Source organism: Alternaria novae-zelandiae (genome assembly GCF_023758075.1).
Source record: "Alternaria novae-zelandiae strain BMP 2774 chromosome Unknown scaffold_8, whole genome shotgun sequence".
Classification (NCBI taxonomy): domain Eukaryota; kingdom Fungi; phylum Ascomycota; class Dothideomycetes; order Pleosporales; family Pleosporaceae; genus Alternaria; species Alternaria novae-zelandiae.
In genome coordinates, this window is record NW_026056968.1 from 117,401 (window position 1) to 134,888 (window position 17,488).

The 17,488-nt window shown below is 52.2% G+C and overlaps 7 protein-coding genes across 7 annotated transcripts; 5 read left to right on the forward strand and 2 right to left on the reverse strand.

Moving 5' to 3' along the window:
• Positions 1-51: 51 nt before the first annotated feature.
• Positions 52-1,777, reverse strand: J4E88_004528 (uncharacterized protein; the record flags this gene model as incomplete). Its single annotated transcript, XM_049398173.1, has 3 exons — positions 52-1,086; positions 1,154-1,540; positions 1,598-1,777. 3 exons carry the CDS (start codon positions 1,775-1,777, stop codon positions 52-54), a joined length of 1,602 nt encoding a protein of 533 aa, XP_049255734.1.
• Positions 1,778-3,334: 1,557 nt separating this feature from the next.
• Positions 3,335-4,674, forward strand: J4E88_004529 (uncharacterized protein; the record flags this gene model as incomplete). Its single annotated transcript, XM_049398174.1, has 4 exons — positions 3,335-3,766; positions 3,837-3,996; positions 4,048-4,248; positions 4,298-4,674. The coding sequence occupies 4 exons, from the start codon at positions 3,335-3,337 to the stop codon at positions 4,672-4,674; spliced, it is 1,170 nt and encodes a 389-aa protein (XP_049255735.1).
• A 792-nt stretch (positions 4,675-5,466) lies between these two features.
• J4E88_004530 (uncharacterized protein) lies at positions 5,467-7,239 on the forward strand (the record flags this gene model as incomplete). The annotated part of the gene is made up of 2 exons (XM_049398175.1): positions 5,467-5,855; positions 6,030-7,239. The coding sequence occupies 2 exons, from the start codon at positions 5,467-5,469 to the stop codon at positions 7,237-7,239; spliced, it is 1,599 nt and encodes a 532-aa protein (XP_049255736.1).
• An 828-nt stretch (positions 7,240-8,067) lies between these two features.
• J4E88_004531 (uncharacterized protein) lies at positions 8,068-8,561 on the forward strand (the record flags this gene model as incomplete). Its single annotated transcript, XM_049398176.1, has 2 exons — positions 8,068-8,082; positions 8,190-8,561. 2 exons carry the CDS (start codon positions 8,068-8,070, stop codon positions 8,559-8,561), a joined length of 387 nt encoding a protein of 128 aa, XP_049255737.1.
• Positions 8,562-9,439: 878 nt separating this feature from the next.
• Positions 9,440-11,221, forward strand: J4E88_004532 (uncharacterized protein; the record flags this gene model as incomplete). Its single annotated transcript, XM_049398177.1, has 4 exons — positions 9,440-9,475; positions 9,957-10,122; positions 10,278-10,331; positions 10,389-11,221. The coding sequence occupies 4 exons, from the start codon at positions 9,440-9,442 to the stop codon at positions 11,219-11,221; spliced, it is 1,089 nt and encodes a 362-aa protein (XP_049255738.1).
• Positions 11,222-11,916: 695 nt separating this feature from the next.
• Positions 11,917-12,931, forward strand: J4E88_004533 (uncharacterized protein; the record flags this gene model as incomplete). Its single annotated transcript, XM_049398178.1, has 3 exons — positions 11,917-11,923; positions 12,026-12,789; positions 12,827-12,931. 3 exons carry the CDS (start codon positions 11,917-11,919, stop codon positions 12,929-12,931), a joined length of 876 nt encoding a protein of 291 aa, XP_049255739.1.
• Positions 12,932-14,956: 2,025 nt separating this feature from the next.
• J4E88_004534 (uncharacterized protein) lies at positions 14,957-15,964 on the reverse strand (the record flags this gene model as incomplete). The annotated part of the gene is made up of 1 exon (XM_049398179.1): positions 14,957-15,964. One exon carries the CDS (start codon positions 15,962-15,964, stop codon positions 14,957-14,959), a length of 1,008 nt encoding a protein of 335 aa, XP_049255740.1.
• Between the last annotated feature and the right edge of the window lie 1,524 nt (positions 15,965-17,488).

Consider the following 17,488-nt stretch of genomic DNA (forward strand, 5'->3'; position numbering starts at 1 on the left):
GATTACATATTACACTAATGGTACATCTATTGCTGACTGTCTACATTTTCACTACGCAGGAAATGCTCCGTAAGGTGCTCCCTCGAGCTTAAAATACCCTGGCTGGAGCACCTGGAAGACTCCCGTTGGGTCGTACTCGCCAGAGATGCTCTTCAACCTTTGCTTGTTGGCAGCCCCATAACTAGCAATGACATCTTGGTACGGCGACGCGTAGTTCATATAGATGTAGTCGTGATTGAGATCCTTCTTCGCCGCTTCCTCGACAAGCCGCTCGTACAGGCTGTTGCTGAAAGACATGATCCGGGCATTATCCGCAACGTCTGTCCAGAGGATAGCCAGATTACAGATGAAGATTGGGCCATCGCTGGGGTCAAGACCGAGCGCGTTACCGCCGTTCTGTTGCATCTTCTCCATGGCAGGGACGGTGATTGCCTGGAAGGAGAGAACGGGCAAGATGCCCGCAGCGTCTTGAATCGCAGGCACCATCTCGAAGAATATGTCAATGAACGCCTTGAAGATATCCCGATCCACCTTGAAAGTTCGGTCCCAATAAGTCTCTTGGACGCCATCGGGTGCCCCAGCACCAAGTTGGTTGGCCAACGTCGACATGTTCGCAATGGCCGTTTGGTCGATGATCGCTGGGATGGCTTTCCAGTCGTCAAAAACTGCTGGCCATGGCGTGGGTTCGGAGTACTCTAGGTCCTCGGCTGCAATCTTCATACCACCCTGGAGCGCAAAGGAGACGATCTGAGCTTGTTTCGGGTCCTTCCCTGCGTTGACGGCATAGTTGTAGTATGCCTCGTACACTTTATCCCACTGATCCTCAGTATGGGCGCGCTGCCCACCCCACATTTCACCTTGAACAAAAGTTCTCATGTTGAACTTGGTGACGATACCGAAGTTGTTGCCACCACCGCGGAGAGCCCAATAGAGATCTGGAGATTGGGTGGCACTCACGTCCACAATAATGCCCGAGGCTGTCACCACTTCGAAAGACTCGATGTTATCGCATGCCCATCCATGGGCGTTCGCGTAATGGGAGATGCCTCCTCCTAGAGTTAATCCAGACACACCGACGGATGAGATCTGCGCACTGTTAGAAGAGTCATGGCAGTAGGGAGCTATAGAGAAACAGGAAAGGGAAGCAACATACGCGACCACCAATAACTTCAAGGCCATACTGCTCAATCCATGGATACACGTCCGCCCAGCGATTTCCTGAGCCAACAGAGGCGATCTTCTTGTCTGCAGATAGGGTCTTTTCGGTGAATTTCTCCAGGGCAATAGTAATGCCTCCCTCAATGCTAGATCCACCAGCAAAGGCAGCGTGTCCACCTCCTTTCACAGCGAAAGGGCATTGCGTGAGTCGGGACAGGAGCACAACAGTTGAGACTTGCGAAACACTACTAGGCTTGAACACACAGAACGGGTTGACAACGGCTTGCTGAGCCGCCCAATAATCGCCGGTGAAACTGTCGTATCCTGCACTTCCTTCCGACAACACGGTACCGTTACCAAAGGAAAATCTTAGGGCTGCACACTATACCTCTTGTCAGTATCGATCTTGAGCAACATGCAAAAATGTGTATCAACATACAGCTAGCGAACAAGCACTGGAGGAAGATCGTTCCGCCAGAACTGCCAAACCAGAAATACCAGTGACATCGAAGCCGTTGTTCATCAACGCTTTGGTGACATTGAAGTCGTCAGGCTCAAAACCACTTGCCAGCACGCAAGCTGCAAAGGCGCTTGTCGAAGTAGCTATCGTAAACTTCATGCTCCCTGTTCGCCAGTATGCGGAAGATGCCGGACGGTGGTATATAGCTGGTACCGAGAGAGTGGCTCACTGACTGAGTTGCAGGGAGCCACTGCACTTAATGTACTTCGGAGTAGGTTTACCATATTCGTTCCAGGCCGCGAAGGACACTACTACGGACGTGTTGTCAGTGCTTGTCCGACGGGGTCTATAGCTCTCTAGCGACGCGGAACGGCCAGTTCGGTCAAATTCTTAGTGGACAGTAACCTCGAAGTTTGTGGGGTAGAGACTAGTCTATTGACGTGAGGCGCGCCGTGGCAAAAGTATAGCATGGTAGCTGATAGCGGTATTCATCTGGAGCTGGTGTGGCTGCATGGCAATTTCGACGTAGCGCAACATCGGTGGAAGCATGAAAGACATCTTTGTTCTTTTTCTCCGAGGGCTCTGCGGGTAGATGCATCGCTTCCGATGAGCTGGGTTGCTGTGCCTCAATCTTGCAGCGATTCATGGTCTCCACTTTGCAGCGTCTGGAGTAAGACATAAGAATTCACTTGCCAAGCAAGCGTTCGCGGTTCGTGTTGGGAGTGGATGAGGCAGGAGCCAGCCGTGCCGCTCTCTCATCTTTGCCACGGGACGGTTCAATACGCCACCACCACGCCAGCTGTACACTACTATCCGGGCATCCGCCAACCGCAAGACACCTCTTTGCACCCGCACCTATCGACCAGGAGGCAGCTGACTACATTCATCCGACTTACCACTGAGCAGACTTCTAGGAGCAGCCACTTCTACGGCTGTCCAAAGTCTCCCTTTTAGGTTCGCACCACGATAAAGTCTGTGAGCCAATATGTGATATGCTAGTCTCTTTGTGGCTTGCCTCGCCGAAGCCTGCTCCCCATCCACGCTGCCAGGTGGTAATCTCCAGGCACATGTCGGCATTGACAGAAAAAGCATGCTGTCCGCTAGGTCCGCGTCAGGCACCGTGCCGCTTCGGACGCTGTAGCGCAAATACGAACAACACACGACGAGGAATAGCGCGAGCGGAGAACTGCACCTCCTAAGCTAAGGGTCATTTAGCCAGGAGGCGTTTTGGGGGCTTGCTGACTTACGTCCACCACGGAACACCAAACGTGCGCGTCAACACTTGAATAAGGCCATCACAACTACTTTCGGACTTCTTGAAAAGAGTGCGCGACGTCGCGTAAGAGGAAACGATCGGGATACCAGATTCCAGGAACCGGGAACTGAGGACCGGGGCAATCCAGTCGCCGTCTAACCCTTACCCACACTCCGACACGCGATGGCCCCCATGTAAATCAATTTGCATATGCGTCTTACGGGCTTTTGCACCCCTACGCGCACTGTACTTTGGGTAATCCCTGGCAAATCCTAGCTCCGAAGTGCTTTAATCCAGAGTGTCGGGCTTCGTGGATCGGAATCCTAGGTTCATTCCATCTTGACAGCTTCAACGGCACGGTCTTGTCGCGACACACAAACGCTTCGAGGAACGTATCCCAAGGATTCTGTTATTCTTTGTGCGAGTTTAAACGACAACTGGAAACACACGCCTCAGCAACCATGTCCACGGGCGCTGACTGGATCTCGCAGCATGATTTACTCCGGACAGACTACGCCATGCTGGCGATGACATCGACGGTCTTCATCGCACGGATCGGTGTTCAGATTTGGCGGCGCAAACCCATTGAAGCACAGGACATCCTGCTTTACATTGCATTCGCTGCCTATCTTGCTTTTACCATTCTTTACATCTTCATTACGCCCATTTTCTTCAGACTCCAGGCTCTCCAAGCTGGTCGCATTGCACCATGGCCCACCATGATGGAAGACATTATTCTCGCCGCGAAAGTCATGTGGCAGAGCGGAATGGAATATTGGACGTGTCTTTGGTTTGTTAAGTTCTCACTATTGGCACTATACAAGAAGCTGTTGTCTGGAATGCCCAAGAAGTACCTTTGGATCTGGTGGTTCACCTTGATCTTTTGCGTTGTGGTATGTAAGAGTTCACGTTGCTTTGTCTTTACGCACATAGCCTCCAGCAAGCATGACTAACTGGGCACAGACATGGGCAACGTGCATCATTACAGGCCCTGGTCTAGCCTGCAACGACACCAAGAGTTTCTTGGGCGAGGGCATTCTATGTTCATCGCCTAGCGAAACACGCCGGCAAACTGCGAATCTCTATTATGCATACGCAGTGGATACTGTAACCAACATGATGGGTGTGTTCAAACGCGTAACTTGATCATATTCTTAGTACTGACAAGTGGCAGTCATGTTCCTACCCATCAGGCTTATCTGGAACCTGCAGATGGAAAATCCGAAGAAGATCGGTTGCGGTCTCCTATTCGCATCCGGCCTTGTTTGTATACTGTTCTCAACTATCCGCATTGTGCAGGTTGGCCAGGATGGAAGGCCTCGCTCGCCAGATCCAAAGTGGCTGACCATGTGGACCATCATCGAATGTTCGACAGGTAAGTCCAACGCATCTCAATACACTCTACTCGGCTAACTTGATGTCAGCTATCATCATCGGTTGCTGTCCAGGGCTCGCGTCTGCAGTACCAAAGAGCCGCTTCCGACGAACAGACAGTATCTCCTACGACACACAGGGCTACGTTCGACAATCGCCTAATCGATCCAGTGGAAACGCGCCGAAGAGTCATGGCTTGAGGAATATGCTCGGTTCCAGAAATCGCGACAAGAACAGCGAGAAGATGTCAGGAGACATTAGTATGTCGAGGACTGGGCATGAGAGTGAGGAACAGCTTCCAGAACGCAGAACAACAGGCTCCGGTGTTCTTATCACAGATGAACTACGCGAGCAACAGAGACTTCGGATGGAGGAAGATGAGCGCATGGAAGAGGCACGCCTCAAGTTTGAGCAGTCGCATGCGTGATCTTGATCGGCAGAATACATGAATTTCTTGATAAGCGCTCTAGATGCTGTGACAGTCCAATTGGAGTATTCAGTGAACAGTATTACGTTGTACTGTCTTTCGAGAACGATGACCATGAGTTGGTCCACGACTGTTGAAAAACACGATCACCTATCATTGAATGTCAAAGAGAGCCTCTCTTTGATCGCCGGCGCGTGTTACTTCTGTTCTCACTATTGGCAGAGGTGATGCAACATCTTACTCGTCTCCAAATAAAACATGCACTGCAAATGTCTGTCTGTATCTAACAGTGACTCTGATTATTATGACAAGGACACAGCTGTCAGTGACCTACTACCGGCAACACGGTCTAGGGGTTTGAACCAGCTGCGTTACAAAGCAGCTACGAGCCGCTTTGATCCACCATACAATGTCTCCGGGTGCTGTTAGAACAACCCCATAGAGCACATGCTGATGTATAATCGGGTGGCGAAGAAGGCGGGCGATGGAACAAGACGCACCGCGAGGCGCTAGTGGCAGCGGCAAGTGCCGAGCTTTGATTGCGCAGAACTTGAGCAGGCGCTCCGAGACAATTGCTTCCTTCTCCACAACCCACGCTCCAACCCACTGCACTTGACGCGCACCCATCTTCACGACTGACGACACATCTCTTACGACCGTCGCACTCCGTACCCGCGACAGCCTTACGTCACACGTCACAAAAGTCGCGTTCCTCGTCGCTCCCTTTGTTTTCCACCCACCGCCAACCTCGAATTCACGCGACAAGCCCATCAACCAACGCCTGCCTTCACCATGGCTGTCGATTTCTCGAGCGAGTCGCCGCTGGCGATGCAGCTGCAGCAGGTAGTCCAGCCCAAGCTCGCCGAGTTTGGGTGGACGACGGGCGGCGAAGACACGACGCTCTTCGAGTACATCCTCCTTATGCTGGCCAACGACAAGAACGAAGCGCAGGTCGCATCAGAACTGTCAAATGATCTGCTCGACCTGGGCCCGGAGAACACAGAGACACAGCAGTTTGCGCAGTGGTTATTCGAGCAGATCGAGCACCTCAAGCAGTCGAGCGGCGGCAACGCGCAGGTCACACAGTCAATCGAGAACCAGATGGACAGCACCTCAAACGACAACTCGGCAGCTGCGCAAGATACAGATATGGAAGGCGCGTCAGAAGGACAAGGCAATATGTATGTGAACCCTCCACTTTCCCGCCCCTTTAGGGCAGCTCCACAACCGTGGAAAAACTGCAAGGAGATCGCGCAATCACGCGCATGCCAAATCAAGGCGACGTCGAAGCTTGCCGTGGCTCCTCTGCGCTCACGTTCCTCGTATCAAAACCTGCAGATTCTAACCGCAAACAGTCCTACAGGCCCCAAGGCTATGCGCAACGGCAGCGGTGCCCAAGCAGCACGTCCAGCACGAGGCGGCCGGATGCTCAACCAACTTAATAAGAACATGGACCGCAACAGCGACTCGGTGTTACATCGCGTACGTGGCGCCGGCGGTGGAGTTGGTCGTGTGAACGCGCACGCCCGCGATCCGCCAAAAGGCCCACGGGGCCAGAACATCGGACGCGGAATCGAGGCAATGGCAAACGGCCGCGGTATGGGCAACGCCAACATGAACATGGGCCAGAACAACATGAACGGTATGGGTATGGGCGGTATGCCAGGAATGCCTATGCCGGGAATGGGTGGTCAGAATGGCATGCCTGGCATTGGCCTGAACCCGCAACAGCAAATGGCCCTGATGCAGATGTACGAGCAGCAGGCACAGATGATGCAGCAGATTTTCTCCGGTGGCCAACCAACCGGCTTCGTCAACCCCAATTTCAATGGCAACAACCGCGGACCTAAGAAGCCGTTACATCAACGCATAGACCGGTCACACCAGGGCGGCAGAGGCATGAACCCGAATGCTAAGACTTTCACCAAGAAGGAAGGCGAGGACGAAACGATGGCAGATGGTCCAGCTGGAGAGAGCGGCAGCGGTATGGACGTCGAACTGCCTTCCGGCCGCCCAGATCCCTCGTCCACCATGTGCAAGTTCAACTTGCGATGCAGCAACCCCGACTGCCACTTCGTTCACCAGTCGCCCGCTGCGATTCCCGGAACCCCGGTCGACATGAACGATACGTGCGACTTCGGCGCGGCATGCAAGAACAAGAAGTGTGTCGGCAAGCACCCATCGCCTGCGCAGCGACAGAAGTTCCAATCAGAGCAGGAGTGCGCCTTCTGGCCCAACTGCCGTGATCCCTCGTCGTGCCCCTACAAGCATCCCACATCAAAGCCTTGTCACAACGGCGCCGACTGCGCTGTCGAGGGCTGCAAGTTTGGACACAGTGCCATCATGTGCAAGTTCAACCCGTGTCTTAACGCACGCTGCTTGTATAAGCATGAGCCTGGTCAGAAGAAGATCACTACAAATAAATGGGTCGCCCCCAAGGAGGGAGAACACGTTAGCGAGAGGAAATTTGTTGACGACGAGCAAAAAGAGGAGTTGATTATTCCGGGCAAGGACGAGGAGATGCAACAGGCACCGGCGAACGAGGGCCTGGACGTGCAGGCATAGAAGGATCCTGAGCTATTTTACTGGGACGTAGGTGGTGGATATGATACCATTGAGATGACGGGCAGGTGATGTTAGGTGGAACGTAGAGCATTGTATTATAGTCTGGATCTGCTGGACGAGGCGTTAGGGTTGGAGGCATGGCCCCAACGAGGAGGAGAGAGAATTACTTGTTTCTGGCGGCCCGCGTTGGCTGCGCTCTTCTTCTTACATATTCGCATCCTCTTACGCGTGACATTTGTGACTTTCTGACATGTCCCCTGGATGTACCCGCTGTTTTGCAACGATTACTCACCAGGCAAAGTGCTGCACGCATTTGCAGTCATGCATCTACCATGTGTTCTTGATATAGTAGGACTACGAAATACTGTAATAGCTGCGAAGCCGACTATATGCATGATCACGGATAACACGGTACCACAAGCCTTGGGAGTATAGCGATTCGCGCTCACGGTGGACTATCGAATGGAGACTATTCCGAACAAGGCTTAGCCCATCCGCCACGTTTGCTCAGCCACCCTCTTTCGTACGCCGCGACATCTGGTGTGTGATCAACTCCGCATTCTACTTGTACTTCTGACCACTTTGTCGCTCCTTCCTTTTACTCCAGTAAACCTTGCCTTCCCTACTTACCCTTCATTCCTTCCTTCTTCACACTTTTCCCGGAGGATCGCCATTCACACCTGGCACAACCCCCCAACAAAGTTCGATCGACAGCTGGAAGAGATTACCCAGCCTTGCCGCCCAGTAAACGACGTAACAGTCTTTTTGCCTTCCGAGGAGTCCATCACACTTACACCACACTCTCTGTAATCCTCGCAAACTACCAACATGTCTAAACCATACGTACGTCTGCCTCGCATCCGCTAGCGTCTCATGTCGCAATGCGCGCGACATTCCCATCTCCTATCCAATCCAGTCGCAACCACAACCACGTGCTAACCCTCTCTCAGGACCAAGGCGCACCACCCGCCTATCCCCCACCAGCGCACCAAGATGCTGGCCCAGCCCCCGGCGGCATGCAGCCCTCATACTACAACCAAGGCGGCGCCCAACCCGACTACTACGGCGGCAGCCCGAACCCCTACCAACAAGGCCAGCCTGGCCCCTACGGACCGCCACAGGGCCAGTATGGTCCTCCTCAAGGACAATACGGACCTCCCCAAGGAGGATACAACGGCCAGCAGATGCAGTACCAGCAGGGCCCACCGCCCCCGGGCGGCTACTACCAGGACGACAGGAGGGCTGATGGCGGTGGTGGCGGTCTATTTGCGGGATTGTGCGCTGGTTTGGCGTGCTGCTGTTGCTTGGACTGCTTGTTCTAGACGCGTTGTCGAAACAAGCAAGGCTGGATGGGATGATGGAGATGGGACGCGCAAGAGGCGGCATACCAGATGGAGCAATTTGGCTTTTTGACCGCCGGAGATGCGTATACCATGCGAAGACGGATCGAGAAGACGAGGAATCCGCGTACAAGCTATAGACCGAGGTTTCTTTTGTTCACACTGGGGTCTCTTTGGATATGACTGATTATCGATTTGGAGGCATATCGAGGAGTGCTGCCAGCTATCAACTTACCTAATTCGACGATTTCTTTCTCGGAATTCCGCTCGTACTTGTTCCTGTTTCGAACGCCCATAGTTATGGTTATTGGCTGATTGTACAGGTATTTGCGTTCGAGGACTGTTTGCCAGCACGCCGAGTGCGGCGACTTGAACGAACGTCGTGTTTGCGTGCCACGCAAGTAAAGTCCGAGGTGCCATCATTCACCCCAATGCGCCAATGCGCACTCTTGGAGTCGAGCGAAATGCAATTGATTGCTGCCACGCAAGCACCGATGTACACTCACCTTCGGCCCTTAGTTTCTCAACTACAACCGCACGATTCCCTGGACTTACTCTAGAAAGGCTGTGAAGCATCGCCGCTACGGGTATATAGATAAGTTTCTGACGACAGCTCGGTCACCGACATCGGATCGCCTGACCGGCGCTCCCTCACCGTACTGAGGGGGCTAGACGAGGACGTTGGCAGGCGTGGAAGTTGTGAATCAACAAACATCTCTCATCACATCTTTCTTCACATCTTGAGAACTTCACCGCTGCAGAGTTGAGACATGGCGGACAACAACAACCCCTCAGGGTACACTCCTCCTGCTCCTGATGCCGTTTCCGCTTCCGATATACCATCGCCAGCATCTCCCACCATGGACCTGCCTGGATATGTACCGCCTGTATATGAAGTATGTGAAATTTTACCATGTTGTTTGCTGCAGATCAGCTAACTAGCTCAGATATCTAAACAGTGCCAGGAAGAAGCAGAAGGGACAATGTACCCAGACCAGCCCGACAATCCGAATAACGAGCACAAATGGCTGTACTGCGAGAACCACAGCGGGGACACTCTTGGATATTTTGGATGCGTCTGTGATAAGACACAAGAGTTTGGCCGCAACCAGTACTTCTCCGCAGATTGCATATTGAGGGAATTGGTCGGTGACGACAAAAGAAGGCGTGCGTACCGTGCCCCCGCCCCAAGGAAAGTAGAAAATGAGTGAGAGAGCTAACCCACAACCGGCTAGTATTTCTTAAGCAGTACTCTTCAGGCTGTATTGGTAAGACCTTGATCGATCTCACTGGAGCCTGGGCTCAGTACAATCCGCATATCCCAGTCTCCACTTCTACCACTGCGCAGTCCACCACCACCACGAGCTCTCAACCTAGTACGTCTACTCAACCGAGTACACTGACTCAGGCCACAAGCGCGACCACTTCTGCGGCGTCCTCGAAGACTACTACGACGCGACTCACCACTACAATCACCAATTCGACAGCTACAGTCATGCCAACTCCGACGGGTCCGGCCGATGGGCAGATACCAATCTGCGGAGTATGCGCCACCGTTTGCACCCTTCGACACACTCGCTAACACATACTAGATCCCACAGAAATGCATGACGACAAAGCCACAGGGCGAGGCGTTATGTGTCATGGGCGATCTAGACTGCATCTGCAAGGCCAGCAACTCACTTGAACACAACACAGAGTTCAACCAGCAGTGCGTTCTCGACGCTTGCTATGGTGACATTGGCAGAGAAGGTAAGTCGTATTCTGTGAAGTACAACTTAACGTCGTTCACCACTAACTTCGCTACAGAGTTCCTTGATAGTCTCTTTTACCACTGCAAGAAGGTAGACAAGGAGCTCACCGACATACCGAAACGATGGGAGCCCTACCTTCCAGCCACATTCCCTTCCGCACCCGACTCGACGACTAGTGACCCCAAGAATCCTGCGCCTGCTCCAGCCGGTGTCAAGCTCAACGTCCAATCCATTGTGGGAATTGTCATCGGCGCCCTTCTCGTCCTTGCTATAGTTTTCGCATTGCTGTGGCTCTGGTGGAAGAAAAAGAGGGAGGCCAAGAAGCTGCGCGTCGAAAACGCTCAGATGCTAGACGCTATGAACCCTGACGGCGTGTCTAGGAGGATCAATACCTTAATGAGCGACTCATCAATACGTCACTTCTCAGATCGCCAGGAGATCGACAGTACAGGCTCCGACGCCGCAGCATCAAGGCACGGTACCGCATCCACCTACAACGACGCGACACTCGTCGGCTCACCGCGGAGCACGACTGTCTTCCCCCTCAGCCCTACAACCCCTAAGAGCCCAATTCCTGAGTACGGTACAGCCGACGAAGACTGCGCCATGTCGACGTTCGTCCGGTACCCCGGTCATAAGCCATACAATGACGGCCAGTTCGAGCTACCCAACAACCAGCTTCGCGGCAGTCAAGTCATGCAGGGCCAGCGCAATACGCAAGATGACTCAGCGAGCGAGTACAGTGCACGCCGGCCTAGCTACGGCGATGACTCCATCGACATTCGGCAAGACAGGGAATCGCGGGCACAGTTTGAACGGGTGCAGCGGGCTGAGTGGGAGAGAGATGGGGATCTGGAGCCACGCCACAACCGGGGAGGTGCGTTTTGAGATTGCGTGTTTTGGGTTTCATTGATATCTCCTCGTTTCTACCGGTGAACTGCTTCGGAATATATCCTTGCGACTCGTGTAGCAGCTCCTGCGGATGCCCGTTGGGCGACGAGCTAGGTTTAGGCTTATCTCCGTTGACCAAGTCGTACGGGACTAGGCGGTGCATGCGAACCGGTAGTACAGAACAATCTCAAGTGCGGCTTTTATGTGGCTAGCCGTTTGCCAAGTGCCGTTGAGATTGTTTATGTTGGTGTTTTGTGTGAGTTGAGGTAGGGCATGTGCTCTGATTGGGCAGTGGAGAAGGTCAGAGGTGAGAGAGCAATCGCGGGCGTTTGCACTTAAAAGCGAGTAAGGCTGAATCTCTTCTGCTCTTGATGGGCTTCTTCTTCTTCGACTCGATCTAGCCATCAACGCTTACGTTCGACATGATACTTTACGTGCTATTCTTGCTGATCAGCATCGTCGCGGCGCAAGCGCGTGATCAATTCTGTGTGCCTCCGAAGCCACCACTACCGCTTCCTGACTGTACTGTAAGTTGCTTGTACTGGCCATGCAGCTATTCTGGTAAACTATGTCACTGACACTGGTGCCAGAGGCAATGTCTCGTCGGCGAGGGCAAGTTTCTCGATGGCAATTGCGCCGATAACCTCGCTGGCTTTTGTAGCCTTCCAGACGTTATCCCCATACACTTCAACATGTTTGGTCCGTGTATTCTCGGTGCATGTCCAAGCTTGACGGACCGACAAGGTAAGTCTCGAATGTGCGCGACACACTTGATCCAGACATACTAATAAGAGACCGCAGACTATGTGAATCTATTCTTCGCAGCGTGCGAGGATAAAAACGTCAGATTCATATCTAGCGAAGACTATTTCAACTACAAGGACTTGCTCAAGGACACAACATCGAGTAGTACTGCGAAAATTACTGTAACTGTGCTATCATCTACCAGTGATCCACACGCGTCAACAAAATCGGGAGGAGATGCACCCATTGATTCTACGGATAGTACCATCACTGGAGTCCCAGTAACATCGGTCGCTACTTCTACAGACACAGGACAATTGGCAGACGCATCTTCCCAGCCATCACTGTCAGCGTCTCCAACGCCATCGAGCTCCACAACAGAAGGGGGAACGACATCAGTTGGGCCAGCGCCGCTCCCGAACGACACTGGTCTCGCGGAATCTACGTCGAAGGGGCAAAATGGCGTGACTGTCCACTCGCATGTCACTATCACTGCAACCTCGAAAGCCGCACCTCAATCTACCGCCACTGCCGCTGCTGCGCCTACACTCAGTACCACCGCTATCGCTGGTACAGCAGCAGGCGGTACCGTAGGTATTGCGCTCATCATCGGCCTCATATTCCTCTTTATGCGCCGTCGCAAACGCCAATCTTCACTGGCGTCTCCAGCAGATATATGGGAGCCCTCTCGCAACACCAGCCCGAAGCCTAAATTGCCAAATATCCAGGATGATTCGAGCTTCGGTCGATACTCGGAGATGGGAGCCGGTGTACCGATGCGCCAACGCTCGAAAGCCGAGCTACACAGCGAGGATATATCAGTGCCACGTCCCCAAACAGGCTACTTCAGACCCCCAGAGATGCATAGTGAAGGCAGCGAAAACGCGCGATACTATAGTTCAGCACAGCTACCTGAACCGCATCGTCATGGAAGCAACATGGAGTCTCGATACCCTGAGCTGAGTTCACACGCCGTGACTAGCCTATCATCACCCACATCGCCCATCTCTCAAATTTCAACAATGCAAGGCTGGCATGCAAATTCGCCTTCCGGCGGTCCGACTATCAGAATGAGCAGCACTGATCTCCGTAGCGAGGGAGTGAGAAGTCCCGTCAGCGAACTTGGCACGAATGCACCTCTACGCTCTACACGCTCGGCTGAACTGCATGGTGCGGGGACCCTGAGTCCAATGAGTGAGCTTGGTACTGATAGCTTTCATGGTGCGGGTCATGGAGCGGCTGAGTTGCACAATGAACCTCTACTTCCGCCGCAGCTTGATGCAAGAATTCAAGGAAACGTGCCGGATGGCGTCGCGGAGATGGAGGATTTGAATATGCATAGAGGCGATCGGCCTGGGGTTTCTACGAACTTCTGATCATTTGGCGCTTGAGCTAGACTGGAAGTTTTCAAGCAGATGGTGTACGATTATAGGGAATTAGTAATGAAAAGCAAGATTGCATGGCAAGTTTACTTCCCCACAATCCAATCGGGCATTTGACCTCAAGTCGTAAGGTTTTGTTGGGTTTCTTGTCATACTCTCTAATTTAAACGCATGTATAGACAAGGATATGGCCAGTAAGGATCTTGACTGTAGCGCTGGGGAAGATTCAACTCACCGGCGCGGTGTACGAACATGCATCCCTGTTGCAGTGCCACGTTAGTGTAACGATCCGTGGGTGACAGCCGCCTTATTGGATCGTGAAACAATGTCAATGTTGTCGCAAGGCAGAATCTTTACAGCTCAGCGTGAAAAGAACGCAATAAAGTCCGGCATAGGATCGAGAAACGCGTTTACATAGTTGGCTTGCTCGGAAAAGCGTGGGGGGGAGGTATCGAGCAATCCAGCAATCTACAGGGCACTTCCAATACTCCTCACTGAGCCTACAGTCTCACCGTCTCTCTCTCCGATACGTGAAGCTTCCATCAACATTCCATGCAGGTTTCCGTTAGTGTAAGTATTGACGGGTCGGTCGTTCAGCCCTATCGGGCATTCTCTCAGCTCGTTGGGAGATTAGAAAGCGCTGGGACCGGCCTCTTCGTGGCTATGTACTGATATACATGTACAAAGTGACTTGTTTGGAAAGAGAGCCGCATGTTATCCCAAAAGATTGTTGCTTCCCACGAGAAGTTGTGTAAACAGTGAGTTTCAATAAGCGAGCTCTGTATGTTGTGTACGTTGAGACAGAATATTGGGGAGACCTTTGACCATGTCGAAATGGAAATCGTAAGAGGATACCGTGCGCAAAAGCCTCTGAGTCTACGGATAAAAGCACGCTGTAGCTCTGGGCGTACTGACAGCTCAAACCCATACACCCAAACGCTCAGCTAGCCTCAAAAACACCAAACAGTTGACACGCATTAGCTCAAAAACTTTGTAAGTGAGTGCTTCCTCGTTTTCAGTCCATAGCCATGACGACTAACACCAAAGACCACAGCAATCCAACCCAACCCAATCATGGCAACCACAACACTCGCTACCTCTATTGTCGCAACCTCCGCTTCACCCGCAGAAAGCGCCACTTCCACCAATCCCAACGAGTATGTCTACTTCGGCGTTCACGGCAAAGCCATCATGATCGGCCTCGCAGCCACAGTTGCGCTTCTCTTCTTCATCCTCGTCTGCATGGCGTGCTGCTGGCCTAAAGAGAAGAAGCGCAACGACCAAGGAGGCTATGTGACGACGACTTATTGGAACGGCGCTGGGAAGAAGGGGAGATGCTGTTAGATCGGATGATAATGGTATGGGATTGGAGGTTGAGCGATAGCGCGGCTGGTCGGAAGGGTACGATGTGAATGCGGTGGTCTTCGAGATAAAATGAGGTGCCAATACTATACACTGCGATACAAATAATACAGCTTGTTGAACTGAAGTGACTACTAAGCGACATCTTGAAGAAATAGGGAGGTTAATGCCCGTCAGCCCACCAGGCCTCCACCAACACCCCATCGGTAAACTAAGGATCATAGGACGTGTGCAAGCAGCGCGATCATGGCTGCTTGTAAGACTTACTCCTCATCCCTCTTTCTATCTTAATGAACTTTTTCCTGCATCCTGGCTGAACAAGATGGCTGGCAACCTTACATTCAGTGCACCATCTAGGCACCCCAAATGCCACAACAGTCCCTTTACTATCCTCAGAGACACCGTTCACAACGTCCTGCAGCGAGCGGGCTGGGTCGGTCGGCAGCGAATTCTTCAAGACCATCTGTACGGCACTGATGATGGTATATGCCGCATCGTTACTGGCTGTGTGACCATCGCGAAACTCCACGCCAAAGTGTGGGATCAAAGTTTTTAGTGCGATTTGCTGGCCCTTTTTCTGGCCCTTTCCACGAATACCCTGCTCATTCGCAATCTTCTGGGTATCGATAATAGCGACAACGTTGCTGTCGAATTTGGGGTCGATACCAAGCTCTTCTTGCAGCATCCGAAGGTCGTTCTTGACTGAGTGGCCGAGGAATATGACTGGGCATTTAGGACCATCCTCGTTGTCATCATCGACAGGCCACGCGAGTGTTTCGACCAGGAACTCTTTTGCGTCTTCCTTCGTGGCAAAGCGCGTTGAGCCGAAGTGGTTTCTTTCGGGGTTTCCTCGGACGAACCTCCAGTTGATAAGGTGTGCATTCTCGCGTATACGAATGTGGTAATAGTAGATGTTCTGTAAGACGTTTTCTCCATGTATACCGGGATTCTCGAGAACTGGCGCCATCTCTTTCCGCGAAAATGTATTGAGCCCATATTCTGTCAGCACTCGTGGCTCTATCTCGTGCATTTCGCAATCCATGGTGACAACGATGGTATGCGCCGCTAGTGGTGGTGCGCCAGGCATCTCCATACCAAGGCCATACTGCAATACCTTGGTATGGCTTTTGCCCAGGAAGAAGCGTCGGACCTCTTCCATGGGCGTTTCAACAACATGCGAGACGGTAGCTGTGTTGGTGCCATAGAGTTCTTCGAGAGAATCAACTGAGTTGATTGAAGCGCTTGAAGACATGGCAAGCGATTAATATATGTATGCTGATACCAGATGTTGGGTTTCTGGTCGGGAAGTTTTGTATCATGAATATTGTGATCTTGTTGAAGCTATTAGAACCGCTAATGAAGAAGACTTTTCGGGGGTCCAAATAAAGTCGTGTGCCTTTATAGACCCGTGTTTTTTGCTAATGAGGTGCGATTTAGCACGGTGGCCCCGTATGTGGTACCAGGGTTCGCGGCGTCGCTACCTGTAACCTATCTCTGGAGATGCCAGTAGAAGCTCGAGTATTACCACGCCAATGGTAGACCCACCATGAGTAGAGCGTATGATAATGCTGCATTGCCGAATTGTAGGTACCAGCTTCGTCAGCCCTGCATACTGGAGGAATCGCATACGCGGGCACGGCGAAAACCTGCGTTATACTGTCTAGTACCTCATTGGCATGCTTACTCTTCTCCACCGAGTTGGTGTTTTGAATTGGTCAGAGTGAGGAGTCGAGTGATGTAACAATGTCATCATGGCATAGAACCAGGGGTAGGCTCGTGCTGCATGCTGTGCATCCGAAACTTCGCATGTACGCGCACTCGTTGTTCTACTCAGACGCACTTCGTCGATATCGCATGTTGCTATAGTACCAGAAGACCCATTTAGCGACATCATTTGACTCTGAATGGGTGGCTTGATTCCAGGAGAATTACAATTACCTAGGTCATGACTGGAGCTACAGTCAGACCCTCTTTTACTACCTGAGTTCGCCCAGTGTGCGCCGCTAGCGCTTCCAAACAAGTAACTCAAATCGCAGCTTCGTAACGTATTTTTTCGCTTCTGGAATCCGTAGAAGCGGCTAAGTTCGCAATCTCATGAAGTTGGTGCCACAAGATTTCCTATGGAGGAACCTCGAAATGGACTTGCCAGAACGTGATCTCTCGACCCGAAAGAAGTAATATGCGCTGCGTCACGAAGTCTAGCATCGAGCGAACCTTCTCGTACCCTTTGGCCTTCAGCCGATCAGATGTGAGTGGCTTAAGAGCCCATGAGTATGGCGCATTGCTAGACATATCGAGATCGCCTTGTATTTCGAGCTGTTCAAGCGTGACACGCCCGAGCCGATGCATGTCTTTCATTGCCACGAATACGTCTCTCCATGCTGCTATGCTCGTACCTGTGACTGTGACATGCGAAAAGCTCACATCTTCCAATGTTGAGCGATGACGGAGAAGCATCCGAAGCAAATTGCGCCCGTGACTGCGAGACCGGAAGAGATGTAACGTTCGAAGACTGGTCCAGGAAGACTGCACAAAGACAGTCCGCAACATCCGGTACTCAAAGTCACAGCTGCGTCCATAGAAGTGCTCGACTGCAGTAGCATAGATCATCATCTCCGATATCCATGTTAGCAAGGCAGGAACCTCGCTGCCATCAATATCACTCATTGCGCAATCGAAGGTTAGACTTCGTATCCGAGGAGCTATAGCTCTCCAGCTTTGATGACCAGGATCATAAATCCTGCCGTTCGATGGAAGGTTCGCCGCAGTGATTGTC